Source organism: Emiliania huxleyi, assembly GCF_000372725.1.
Source record: "Emiliania huxleyi CCMP1516 unplaced genomic scaffold EMIHUscaffold_986, whole genome shotgun sequence".
In the NCBI taxonomy this organism is placed as follows: Eukaryota; Haptophyta; order Isochrysidales; family Noelaerhabdaceae; genus Emiliania; species Emiliania huxleyi.
In genome coordinates this window covers 5,631-16,469 of record NW_005194719.1, presented here as the reverse complement: position 1 = coordinate 16,469, position 10,839 = coordinate 5,631, and the positions used below count along the sequence as shown (strand labels likewise).

Genomic DNA, 10,839 nt, shown 5'->3' with positions numbered 1-10,839 from the left:
TCATGCGTGGGCGCTCATCTTAGTTAATACTCGCGTCCACACATGCAGGTGCGTATATGGGCTCGGTGCACATGAGCACTTACACGTCAGGGCGCGAGCCTTAGCTAAGATAAGTGTTTACAGTGCGGTGGTCATTTTTGACCTACTTTCCGGGGTTTGCGGCCAGAGATGAATGTGCCGCCGAGGAAGACCTACATCTTACAGGCCACCATAAGGGTCGACCAGTGGCCAAACCCGGTGGTCTATAGGTCGGCACCGACCAACGCAAGCCACCCGGCGCACGCGCGGACGAACAAGCTACTGCCAACCTCGTGGACCACCACACTCTTCACACACGACCAACTCGACGCCTACTTTGAAAACCACCACAACCAAAGGCTCCGAAAGTGCTACGCCTCGCTCAGGCCGTGGGCGTACCGCGCCGACCTCTTCCGCCTCGCCATACTGCACGACCGCGGAGGAATCTGGATGGACTTCACGACCGAGCTGCTCCGACCGCTAGACGTGCTGCTGCCCTCCGGCGCGAGCCTCGGCCTCGTGCGCGAGCGGCCTGGCTTTGGGATGGACTACGGCGTCTTCAACGCCTTCCTGGCGGTACGAGAGCCGCGCCACCCATTCTTCGCCGCCGCGCTGGAAAGAAGCGTCACCGTCTGCCTCGCGCGGGACTACGGCTCGACACCGTGGTCTATCACGGGGCCCGAGCTGCTTGGGCGCGTGGCGCGTGACGCGCCGCGGCTTGTGCGCGATGTGACCTGGCTACGGCACGCTCCCGAGGGCGGCGCCATTGAGACGACCGGCGAGCGCGGCCACAAGCGCGTCGCCATCACCAAGCACTCTGACATTCGGCGCTTCATCCCGCTCTCGAATGCGTACATTGGCATGTGGAAGTCGCGCACCGTCTTCCGGCACTCCAAGTCCAAGGGGGGGGCTCGGGATACGGAGTTGATTGCACTCTCCCAAAGAACGGATGTATTTATATCGCCCTCACATTGATAGTTACAATACCTCAAAGTTGAAAACCTCCAAAATATAGGCCGTCAGCGTGGCGGCTCCGGTCAGGACTCTGTCAGGACTCTGTCAGGACTCCGTCAGGACTCCGCCAGGACAACCACTGTCCCCCCGCTGTGAATAGAGCCCTTAGCTAGAGAGTAGGGAGGGGTGTACAGTCGAGTTACTCCCGAGGGCAGGGACGGCCATCCACTGAGGGAAAGGGCGCACGTGAGTGAGAGGTATGCTCACGACCCAGCCACGCAGCTCTTTCCTCGCGTACAGCCAACGAGTTTGCTGGTCCACAGGCAGGCCAGGCCGTGAGCGTGGGCCGGTCAGGCCTGATCCTGCGGTGAGCACTGGAGGGCTATGCGGCTCGCTCCGACTTGCGCTGTCGAGCGGTCGAGCGCTTCGGGTTGGACCCGCGGGGGGGCCCGAGCTGCTTGGGCGCGTGGCGCGTGACGCGCCGCGGCTTGTGCGCGATGTGACCTGGCTACGGCACGCTCCCGAGGGCGGCGCCATTGAGACGACCGGCGAGCGCGGCCACAAGCGCGTCGCCATCACCAAGCACTCTGACATTCGGCGCTTCATCCCGCTCTCGAATGCGTACATTGGCATGTGGAAGTCGCGCACCGTCTTCCGGCACTCCAAGTCCAAGGGGGGGCTCGGGATACGGAGTTGATTGCACTCTCCCAAAGAACGGATGTATTTATATCGCCCTCACATTGATAGTTACAATACCTCAAAGTTGAAAACCTCCAAAATAGGCCGTCAGCGTGGCGGCTCCGGTCAGGACTCTGTCAGGACTCTGTCAGGACTCCGTCAGGACTCCGCCAGGACAACCACTGTCCCCCCGCTGTGAATAGAGCCCTTAGCTAGAGAGTAGGGAGGGGTGTACAGTCGAGTTACTCCCGAGGGCAGGGACGGCCATCCACTGAGGGAAAGGGCGCACGTGAGTGAGGTGTATGCTCACGACCCAGCCACGCAGCTCTTTCCTCGCGTACAGCCAACGAGTTTGCTGGTCCACAGGCAGGCCAGGCCGTGAGCGTGGGCCGGTCAGGCCTGATCCTGCGGTGAGCACTGGAGGGCTATGCGGCTCGCTCCGACTTGCGCTGTCGAGCGGTCGAGCGCTTCGGGTTGGACCCGCGGGAGGGCTCCTGCGCGGCTGACATGGCCAGCCAAGCCGTGTGCGTTGCCGTGGGCGCTGCCGTGGGTGCTGCCATGGGCGCTGCCGTGGGCGCTGCCGTGGGCGCTGCCGTGGGCGCTGCCGTGGGCGCTGCCTCGGTCAGCAGTCGGTCAGCCGTCGTCCGCTGCTCGGCGCTGGCTTGCAGGCCGCCGGTGGCAAATCAGGGGCGCGCGGGCCATGGAGCTCGCGAGGCGCCCGATGCTGTCGTCGCCCGCGCCGCACGCGCGCGTTCGACTCGTTCGAGCGCGAGGGGCGAGGCCGAGGACGCGGGGTCACTCGGTTGCCTCGAGACGGCCGGAGGTGTGAGGCTCCCTGCGGTAGTGCTCACGTTGTCGCCGTCCGACAGCCTCGATCTGATTAGGAATCTCGCTCGTCGTGCGGCGAGGGCGGCGCCGATGAGGACGGCAGCGCCGACGCCGACGCCGACGACAGCGGCGACGGAAGACTCCGTCTCGTCGGTGGTCAGTCCGTCCGCGCCAAGCAGAGGTCCGACGGGGGAAACTTCTCTGCTGTCCGCACGCCTTGCGCGCGCGTGCAGGGTACTAGGACGTGGTATACTGCTGTTTCTTTGTTCGAGACTGCTTCGCTCTACGCGGTTTAGTTAGGAATATGTAGGATGCATCTAGAGGAACTGTGCACTGTACACAGAACGTAAAGCCGGGTTCTTTGTGGCTTGTGGGTGTGGTCGGCGACTAGCCGGGGTCGTCCTCACGATGGGGGACTAGCACTAGCCGTCTTCCACATGGTCCCTCGGGTCCCTGCTGCTCCTAATCTCTTCGTACATCCTCTTGCTGGTCTCCGCAATAAGTCCTGCTCTCCTTCCCTCCACCCTCGTCTCGCCCTGCGCGTCTGCCCCAATTCTCGTTTCTCCCCCGTCGTCTGCCACCTACGTCGTCTGCCCTACGTCGGCTGGCGACGGGTCCTCCACAGTCGGTTAGGTCGCCGCCCTCCTCGTGCCTCTTCCCAACGTTCCCTCGGCGGCCGATGCCGTGTCTGTGGCGCTACTTGGCGGTCTGCTCCGACTCCCCCGTCCTCGGGTCTGCCCAGCTCTCGTCTGCGCTAGTCTCTGCTTCGTCATCACTGGCGTCTCTCCTCTTCTTTCTCCCCTCCTTGTATGCTTTGCACATCGCGTCGACTCCCTTTCGCGTGAGCACCACTCTCTACACAGGGAACGTGTGTTGCGCACCACGCCAGAGAAAAAAATGGATTCGACTGACTAATTCACGGCTGCGATGAGACGAGACGACGTGGCGATGGACCGCCCGACTCCCAGGCCCGCACACGCATCCAGTCATAGCGTTCCGCCGCGCGCCATCTCAAAACGTCACGAGGGCAGCCCAAACATCTGGGATCTGCCTGCGCACCTCCATTCCACCCGACGACCCGTCGCCGCGTCGCCCCCCCGCCGTGCATCCGCTCTCTGCTCTCGCCACGGCTCCGCGTCCGCCTCGCGCTGCGCCAACCAGAGAGTACGCGTGCGAGGAGCGCCGCGCCTCCTCCTCCTTCTCCGTCTCCGCGCGCTTAAAGAAACACTCCTTCACCCCTCAACACACACAACAACGGTACACGCACGCCACAAGGTCAAAGCTCAGGCCTGAGGGGTAGGGGCGGGCGGCGGTAGCGGTACGAGGGCGTCGCGTCGACGAGCCACATGCCGAGGGCGCGCAGCGTCGACCTCATGTCGTCGAAGTCCACCTTCTCGTACCGGTCCTGCCGCTGCCGGTGGCCCCGAAACGGGCGCGAGCCGGGCACGCTGCACGGCGCCGCCTCCTGCATGCAGCCGTGCGTGAGGTGGTAGATGGCGGCCGACGGCTGGAGCCCGTCCCAGCTGCCGGTGCGAGGGAACCGGTCGTAGGGCAGCCAGCCGAGGCGCAGGCAGTTGCCCCGCTGCTTGCAGTGCGACCCGCTTGGGTGGAAGGTGGCCAGAGTGGTCTCGTTGGCGGTCGGGCTCGAGCGGCCACGCCCGCCCTTCCGGCCTCCTCCCGCCCCTCCCGCCCCTCCGTCCGCCTTTGCGTCCATCTTTGCGTCCGCCATCACAAAGGAGAGGCCGTACTGGTCGCCGATGTTGTTCCAGCGCAGGTAAAACTCGATCAGCCCGCGCCGCACCGCCGACAGCACGAACTCGCTGACGGCGGCCGTGCCGTGCGCGTAGTAGAAGCCGGCGTTGGCCGCGACGCCGACCTTGCGCACCGGGTCCTCTGGCCACGCGTCGCGCTGCACGAGTAGGTCAGCGGGGATCGCCGCCAGCTCGGCGACCACTGGCCGGAGCAGCACGACCGTCGCGTCGCACAGGAGCACGTCGATCCCGGCCGCCAGCATCGCCGCCACGGCGACGTGCCGCTCTGTCCGCGCCGCCTGGATTTTTTAGGTGAGGTCAGGGAAGGCAGGCCTCTCCACGCGCACAAAGGGTGGTAGGGCAAGGGCCAGGCAGCCGTCCACGTCTAAGACACTGGAGCCGCACGGCGTTCAAAGTGCAAGGCCCGTGAGGGTGTTGTGAGGTGTGCGTGCGTGCGTGCGTGTGTGTGTGTGTGTGTGTGTGTGTGTGTGTGTGTGTGTGTGTGTGTGTGTGTGTGTGTGTGTGTGTGTGTGTGTGTGTGTGTGTGTGTGTGTGTGTCGCCTGGATGTGCCTCTGCAAGCACGTCTCGTTCCACGCGGCCAGAGAGCGAGACAGGTCGGCCGAGGGGATGGCGCGCGCGGTGAGGTCAGAGTGCAGCTCGGCCTCCATCGAGAGGACCAGAGTGTTGTGGTACGCCAGCTTGTGTGCGTGCAGCACAAAGTTGAGCACAAGCTCGCGGTAGTCCCAGTCACCGCTGGTGACGACGACACGCCCGTCGAGTGCCGTCCTCTTCGCGAGGGCGACCGCGTCTCCGTACACCGCCACTTCGTCGGGCGAGTGCGGCACATCGCGCGACCGCGCTTGCACCCACGCCTCGCGGTGGATATATGGCTGCGTCCACTGCTTGTAGCGCCAGCCGCGTGGCGTGTCCTCCCGCACGTGCTGCAGGTTGCCCTCTCCTGGCGCGCAAGGTCGACCGTCGCAGACTGTCGAGTGCGACGGGAACCAAGGCATTCGCTCCGCCTCCTCACGCCGAACGCCAGAGTCGGCCACCTCTCGGTCCGACGGGCGGCGGCTTGGCACGCGACCATCATGCTCTTGGGGCTTGCCAGGGTCGTAGCGCGCTCGCGAAGAGACTGCGAGCCAGAACAGGGCGAGTCTCATACCCACACGTGAAACACAAGTGACCGAAAACCATCAACGAAAAAAGAATTTTCTTGATCAACACTTTCGATACACCGAAAGTAAGATCGTTCGGTGCAGAAACGCCGGCCATGCCCATGTAACGCACTTGTGCTCGCTTTTTTTTATTTTTTGGTTTAGAAGTGTCTCCAAGTCTTCTGGACCCATCGATGGCCGTCGCCTCGACGCCGCTCGTCGCGGCACCATCGTGCCCGGCCTGGGCGAAGCGTCGTCGCGGGTTCCCGCCGCAGTTCGACGGCAAGCCGTGCGAGCCTGCCGAGGAGGAGGACATGTGGCTGTGCAGAGCCGACGGCCGCGCGCGCAGCACCGCCGACCTGAAGCGCCTGGCGACCGCCACTCGGGTGCGAGCGAAACGAGCAGGAGATGCAGCCGCCGCGAACACGCGCGATCGGCAGGCGCGCGACCAGCGCCGCCGGCAGCGTGAGCAGCACGACCGGCGCGCAGCGCCGGCGGTCGCCAAGACCGTGCGCCCACAACGCGGCCAGTGCGGCTGCCCGGCGCACGCGGTGTGCGGCATGTGCGTCGACCAGGGCAAGCTCGCCGCGGCCGAGCAGGCGGCCATCGACCTGGAGACGCGCTTCCACGCCTCGACGAACGTCGTCATGGACCTGGAGCGGCCCGAGGACGAGACGGCGGCGCTGCTGCAGCGCTGCGTGCACGTCTCCGACGAGACGAAGCGGCGGCTGCTGGGCGAGTGGAGCGACGAGCGCATGGCGCACGCGCTGCCGCTGCACGCATGCGCCTCGTGCGGCGTGCGCGACCCGTCGCTGACGTACACGCGGGTTGACGTGTCGGCGCTGCCGCGTACTGTGTACGTGCCGCGTCTCGTCTTCGGTAGAAAAGGAGTTGCGGTGTTGATCGCCGCGGGAGCCCTCTTATCGCGCGAAAAGAATGCAGAAACAAAAAAATAAGCTTCACAACAATTTTACAACAAAACTCTCTCGCACGGCACTTGTATACTCCGGCACGCCGAAAGTGGAGCTAAAAAGTCGTCCTTGACTTCTCAGCGCCCTGACGGCCCGCCGATGGCAGACCCGACTCCCTCCATCCGCATGGCGCCGCCCGATGGTGCCGGTAACCCTATTCCGGAGCGGTTTCTCCTAGGGTTAGCGCCGAAAAAGCCGGCTCCCTTAGCTCCGGCTAGGGCTAAGGGGCCTCCGAAGCCGTGCACCACGGCGGCCGCTACCACAAGGGGAAGGGGAAGGAGTTCGCCGAGGCCATGCGCGACGCCCACCCGAAGGCTTTCATGATGCTGTTCGAGCGCGCCGAGGGCGGGCGACAGGACCTCGACTATGACGCTTCCGTGCCCATGTACGTCAACGTGTTGTTCGTGATCGCCTGGCTGCACCCGCGCGTCTTCTCCAAGTCGCACTCGAACACGCTTGAGGACTTCATCTACGTGACGCACTGTGCCATGGAGTACGTGGCGATGATGCGCGCTAACGCTGCCATCGACCTCCTGATCGCGCGGCCGTGGCGCTGGCTCGCCGGAAACGGCTCCAAGCTGATCAACTGGTCGCCGTACTCTATGGGCGACCAGGTGCTCGAGCGCGTCGAGGAGCTCTACACTCGCGCCGCGTCCGACGGCTCGGTGCTGCTCAACCCCCGCACGTGGGACACCTTCTGGAAGCCGATCGCGGACACGCAGCCCGCGTTCGCCGCCTACCTCAAGTACACGTATGAGGAGGAGACGGTGATGTCGCCCGACGGCAGCACGCGGCACCTGGTCTACCAGCTCGCGCGCCGCGCCATCCTCGAGCCGACGGACGAGACGCGTATGCGGACGCGTGCTACCACGATCGAGTACTTGCAGGTGCAGGCGCGGGCAGGCTTGCGGAAGATGCACGACGAGCGCACAGTTCTCCCCTCCTATTTAACGTCGCAAGACGGCGCGCTCTGTGCCGCCAAGGTCGGCCGCGCGCACGCCGACACCATCGGCTGCGAGAACACCAACGACCGCTTCTCGGAGTCGGTCTTCGGCACCTTTGACCGCTCGCTCAAGCGGAACGAGGGCTGCTCGCGCGAGGCGGCGTCTGCGCTCGCACACGCGGCGCGGATGAAGTCGTTTGCGACGGGCGACGCGGTGCGCCACCGCAAGGCGCTCGACGCGCCGTCGCCCGACGCGTCGCTGGGCTACTTTCACGAGCTACCGTGGCAAGAGCAACACGCTCTGGTGGAGTGGGCTCGCCTGGCGCAGCGCCCGTCGCGCGCCGTCGACCGCGCGGATAACGCCCAGTACGCCGCGTATGTTAAGGCGAAGGCCAAGACGGCGTCGCAGGAGGAGCTGAAGGCGCTGGTCACGGAGTGGGCGTACGGCATGTCCTTCTTTGAGCGCTGGCAGGAGCGGGGCGTGCGATCCGTCACGCAGCTGAACGCGGGCCTGCGGAGCATCTGCGCGTGCCGCGCCCCGGCCTGCCGATCGGGCTGCACGGCTAATCAGGCCAAGCTGGATTGGCTGCGAGAGCAGATCGAGATGCGCACGCGCGGGTTGCAGTGGGTCGAGTTCGCGGCGCGCTGGTCTTCCAGCACGGACGAGTACGTCGGCACCGTCGAGGAGCTCACGGGCCACCTCAAGGAGCTGATCGAGCACGAGCGCGACCTGCGCGAGAGGGACGAGCTCCCCGACGTGGCGCCGCCGCCCGTCGTCAGGCGTAAGACCTTCAAGCAGCTCGGCACGCCCACTGCGCAGGCCGAGGTGCTGATGGCGGCGCGCGAGGAGCTCACGCCCGATGAGCTGCGCGAGGCGGCCGAGGACGAGCGCGACCGGCTGGAGGAGGCGGGCGAGATCGACCACGTCGCCGACGCGCAGCCCGAGCGCCCTCCAGATTTTGCCAGCTTGCTCAACGTCCACCTCGAGGTGCGCTGGCCGTATCGCGTGCCGGACCAGGCGAAGAAGCGCGGCTACAAGACCCACTACATCTGGGCGGAGGGCGAGGTGGTCGAGATTGCCGACGGCACGACTACGAAGCGCACGCCGCAGTGCAAGACGGTCCTTGCGTGGGGCGCGGTGCGCATCAAGTGGCCGAAGGACAGCCGCTACGACGAGGATGAGTCGTTCACCTGGACCGTCTTGGTGGAGGACTCGTGGCGCAAGGAGAAGCACCTCGGCTGGCGCTTCGCCAAGCCGGAGCTGGCGCGGCGCGGCGCGGCGGCACGCGCGGCAAAGCGCGCACGGGCTGACACCTCGTAGTGGGCGGTGCGCCACGGTGGGGTCACGGCAGGGGGTGCTCACACTGCGCGGCCGCTGCCAGAGCGCGAAATTTCGCGACTTCGTGCTCGTGTATCTTTAGTCAGAGACATGTCTGGAGGATAAGGAGTATAGCAGTGTGATCCCCGGCATTAGTACAGTCATTGCAGTGCGCTTTGTGGTTGTTCCGGGCATATTTTCATCTGACCCCTCTGGCCTACCATGGGCTCTATACTTGCGAGCAGTGCGAGGACCAGATGGCGCGAGGGCACCGCAACATGGCTAAGGAGGCAGGGAAGCTTCTGCTCCAAGACGGCCGCTCAGGACCGCAAAATGGTGTTCCTGAAGGTTGTGTCAGTCGGGCTGGCCAGTCCCCGGGGCCTGACGGTCCAATGTTTCCCTCAAGAGTACTTCTCCCCTACCCCACCCTTCCACTTTAGATGTGTCGGACCATAGGTATATTGTTGGCAAATCAAGACACAGAGCTCACACAGAATCACAGCGGGAGGAAAGCGGCGAGTCGCAATTCCAGGGGTCGTTGTGGCGGGCCACCCTGTCCAGAGAGGCATGGATGCCAATCTGGGGTCTCTCGACCGAGTCTAATGTCTATGAGCCCTGGCCGCCTCCCGATCTTGGTGGTAAGGCCGCAGCCGAAGAGGGCGACGGAGATGGCGCGGGAGAGTACGGGTGTTCCAGGGGATCACGACACGCACCGACCCTTCACGAGCCGAAAGGCTGCACCCGGGGAAGGCACAGTAATCCGGGCACGTGTTGGGCGCCCCATTCCGTTTAGGGCTAGGTCGGCTCAGGGCCCCGTCCACCTCCCTCCCACTTGGCGCGTGATAATGGGGAGATGCCACCCAGGCCAGCCAGGGCAGGGGCGGAGAGCGAGGGCGGAGGGCGGGATGGGCGCCAAGCGGGAGGGAGCGGACGGAGTGGAACGCACAGATGGGGGATAGCGAAGGCGGAGGGGCAGGAAGGGGGGAGGGCGGGCGGAGGGTGGGATGGGCGCCAAGCGGGAGGGAGCGAACGGAGTGGAATGCACAGATGGGGGATGGCGAAGGCGGAGGGGCAGAAAGGGGGGAGGGCGGCGGGAGGGCGGAAGTCGGCATGGGCGGGCGGCGGGTGGTTCGGTAGGGCGGGGGGGAGGGCGAGGGGTGGAGGTGGAGGACGGTGGGGGCGAGGGGCGGCGAAGGAGAGGGTGGTGGCAAAGGGGTGGGCGAGGTGGAGGGCGGGGGGGGCGGCATGGGAGAGGTGGAGGGCGGCGGAGGCGTGGGCGAGATGGAAGGCGGCGGAGGCGTGATATATATATATATATTTTTCTTTTCACTATGGGCGGCTCTGCTGGCTCGGGTTGACTCGGCCGAGAGGCGTGGGAGTACCTCGCCAGCGGCAGACGCGATGCCCACAACGAGCTCCGGGACGGCTGCGAGCCTCCTTGCAAATCGTCTCGCGGCGAACTGCAGCATCTCGGCCGTCGAAACAAGCATCGCGGGGCTGCAGGACGACATGGTCGCTGCGGTCTGCCGCGTGCTCGCCGGCGACCCGCTCTCTCCGGAGGCGGCGCTCGCGTTCGCCTCCACGTGCCGCTCGGTGAGGCGCGCGGTGGCGCCGGTCCTCGCCGAGGCGAGGCGGTGGCGCGCGCGCGCTGGCGTGCTCCTCAAGGAGGCGCACAGCGGCGCACCCTCTCTTCGCGGCGGCCAAAGCTGCGACGACCTCACGAGCACGCAGCAGCTGCGGCTGGCCACGGGCCTCGTCTTTGGGGACGCCGTCGTTGCGGATGCGAGCAACTGCGCGACGCTGGCTCACCTGATCGGCCGCCGCTCCCTCGACGGCCTCGAGGAGCTGCGAATCGAACGGGCGGCCGACGGGCGCGACTGGCGGCCGATCTGCTCCGCCCTGCGCGGCGGCGCGCTGCCCAAGCTCGCCTTCCTCGACCTTGGCAACAATTCTCTCGGCGACGCGTTTTGCGCCGCGCTCGCCGACGCCCTCTCTGCTGACCCGGCCGCGGTCCTCCGCTGCGTCTCGCGCCTCACCCTCAGCGCCAACCGGATCGGCTGTGCGGGCGCCGCGCGCCTCGCCGGCCCGGTGGCGGAGGGGGCGCTGCCGAGGCTGCAGTTCCTCGCCCTCGCGTGGAACCAGATAGGGGACGCGGGCGCAGAGGCGATGGCGGCTCGCGGCAAGCTGGGCACGTTCCGCCGGCTGGAGGGGCTCTACCTC

General features: G+C 65.9%; 6 protein-coding genes across 6 annotated transcripts; 4 read left to right on the top strand and 2 right to left on the bottom strand.

Annotated features, from left to right (window-relative positions):
• Window positions 1-168: 168 nt before the first annotated feature.
• Window positions 169-1,669, top strand: EMIHUDRAFT_121748 (hypothetical protein; the record flags this gene model as incomplete). The annotated part of the gene is made up of 2 exons (XM_005756191.1): window positions 169-914; window positions 1,327-1,669. The coding sequence occupies 2 exons, from the start codon at window positions 169-171 to the stop codon at window positions 1,667-1,669; spliced, it is 1,089 nt and encodes a 362-aa protein (XP_005756248.1).
• A 2,085-nt stretch (window positions 1,670-3,754) lies between these two features.
• EMIHUDRAFT_250808 (hypothetical protein) lies at window positions 3,755-4,492 on the bottom strand (the record flags this gene model as incomplete). Its single annotated transcript, XM_005756190.1, has 2 exons — window positions 3,755-3,767; window positions 3,849-4,492. The coding sequence occupies 2 exons, from the start codon at window positions 4,490-4,492 to the stop codon at window positions 3,755-3,757; spliced, it is 657 nt and encodes a 218-aa protein (XP_005756247.1).
• A 45-nt stretch (window positions 4,493-4,537) lies between these two features.
• Window positions 4,538-5,393, bottom strand: EMIHUDRAFT_250807 (hypothetical protein; the record flags this gene model as incomplete). Its single annotated transcript, XM_005756189.1, has 2 exons — window positions 4,538-4,562; window positions 4,813-5,393. 2 exons carry the CDS (start codon window positions 5,391-5,393, stop codon window positions 4,538-4,540), a joined length of 606 nt encoding a protein of 201 aa, XP_005756246.1.
• Window positions 5,394-5,581: 188 nt separating this feature from the next.
• EMIHUDRAFT_372682 (hypothetical protein) lies at window positions 5,582-6,204 on the top strand (the record flags this gene model as incomplete). Its single annotated transcript, XM_005756188.1, has 1 exon — window positions 5,582-6,204. A coding segment is annotated over one exon (623 nt), but the record flags the coding sequence as incomplete, so codon positions are not given.
• A 1,612-nt stretch (window positions 6,205-7,816) lies between these two features.
• On the top strand, window positions 7,817-8,669 carry EMIHUDRAFT_372678 (hypothetical protein). Its single transcript, XM_005756187.1, has one exon. The coding sequence runs from the start codon at window positions 7,906-7,908 to the stop codon at window positions 8,620-8,622; it is 717 nt and encodes a 238-aa protein (XP_005756244.1). The 5' UTR covers window positions 7,817-7,905; the 3' UTR covers window positions 8,623-8,669.
• A 1,351-nt stretch (window positions 8,670-10,020) lies between these two features.
• Window positions 10,021-10,811, top strand: EMIHUDRAFT_250804 (hypothetical protein; the record flags this gene model as incomplete). The annotated part of the gene is made up of 2 exons (XM_005756186.1): window positions 10,021-10,678; window positions 10,766-10,811. Coding segments are annotated over 2 exons (704 nt in total), but the record flags the coding sequence as incomplete, so codon positions are not given.
• Window positions 10,812-10,839: the final 28 nt, after the last annotated feature.

Coding starts and splice junctions, on each gene's coding strand:
- EMIHUDRAFT_372678 (XM_005756187.1), top strand. CDS start 7,906: ATGCGCACGCGCGGGTTGCAGTGGGTCGAGTTCGCGGCGCGCTGGTCT.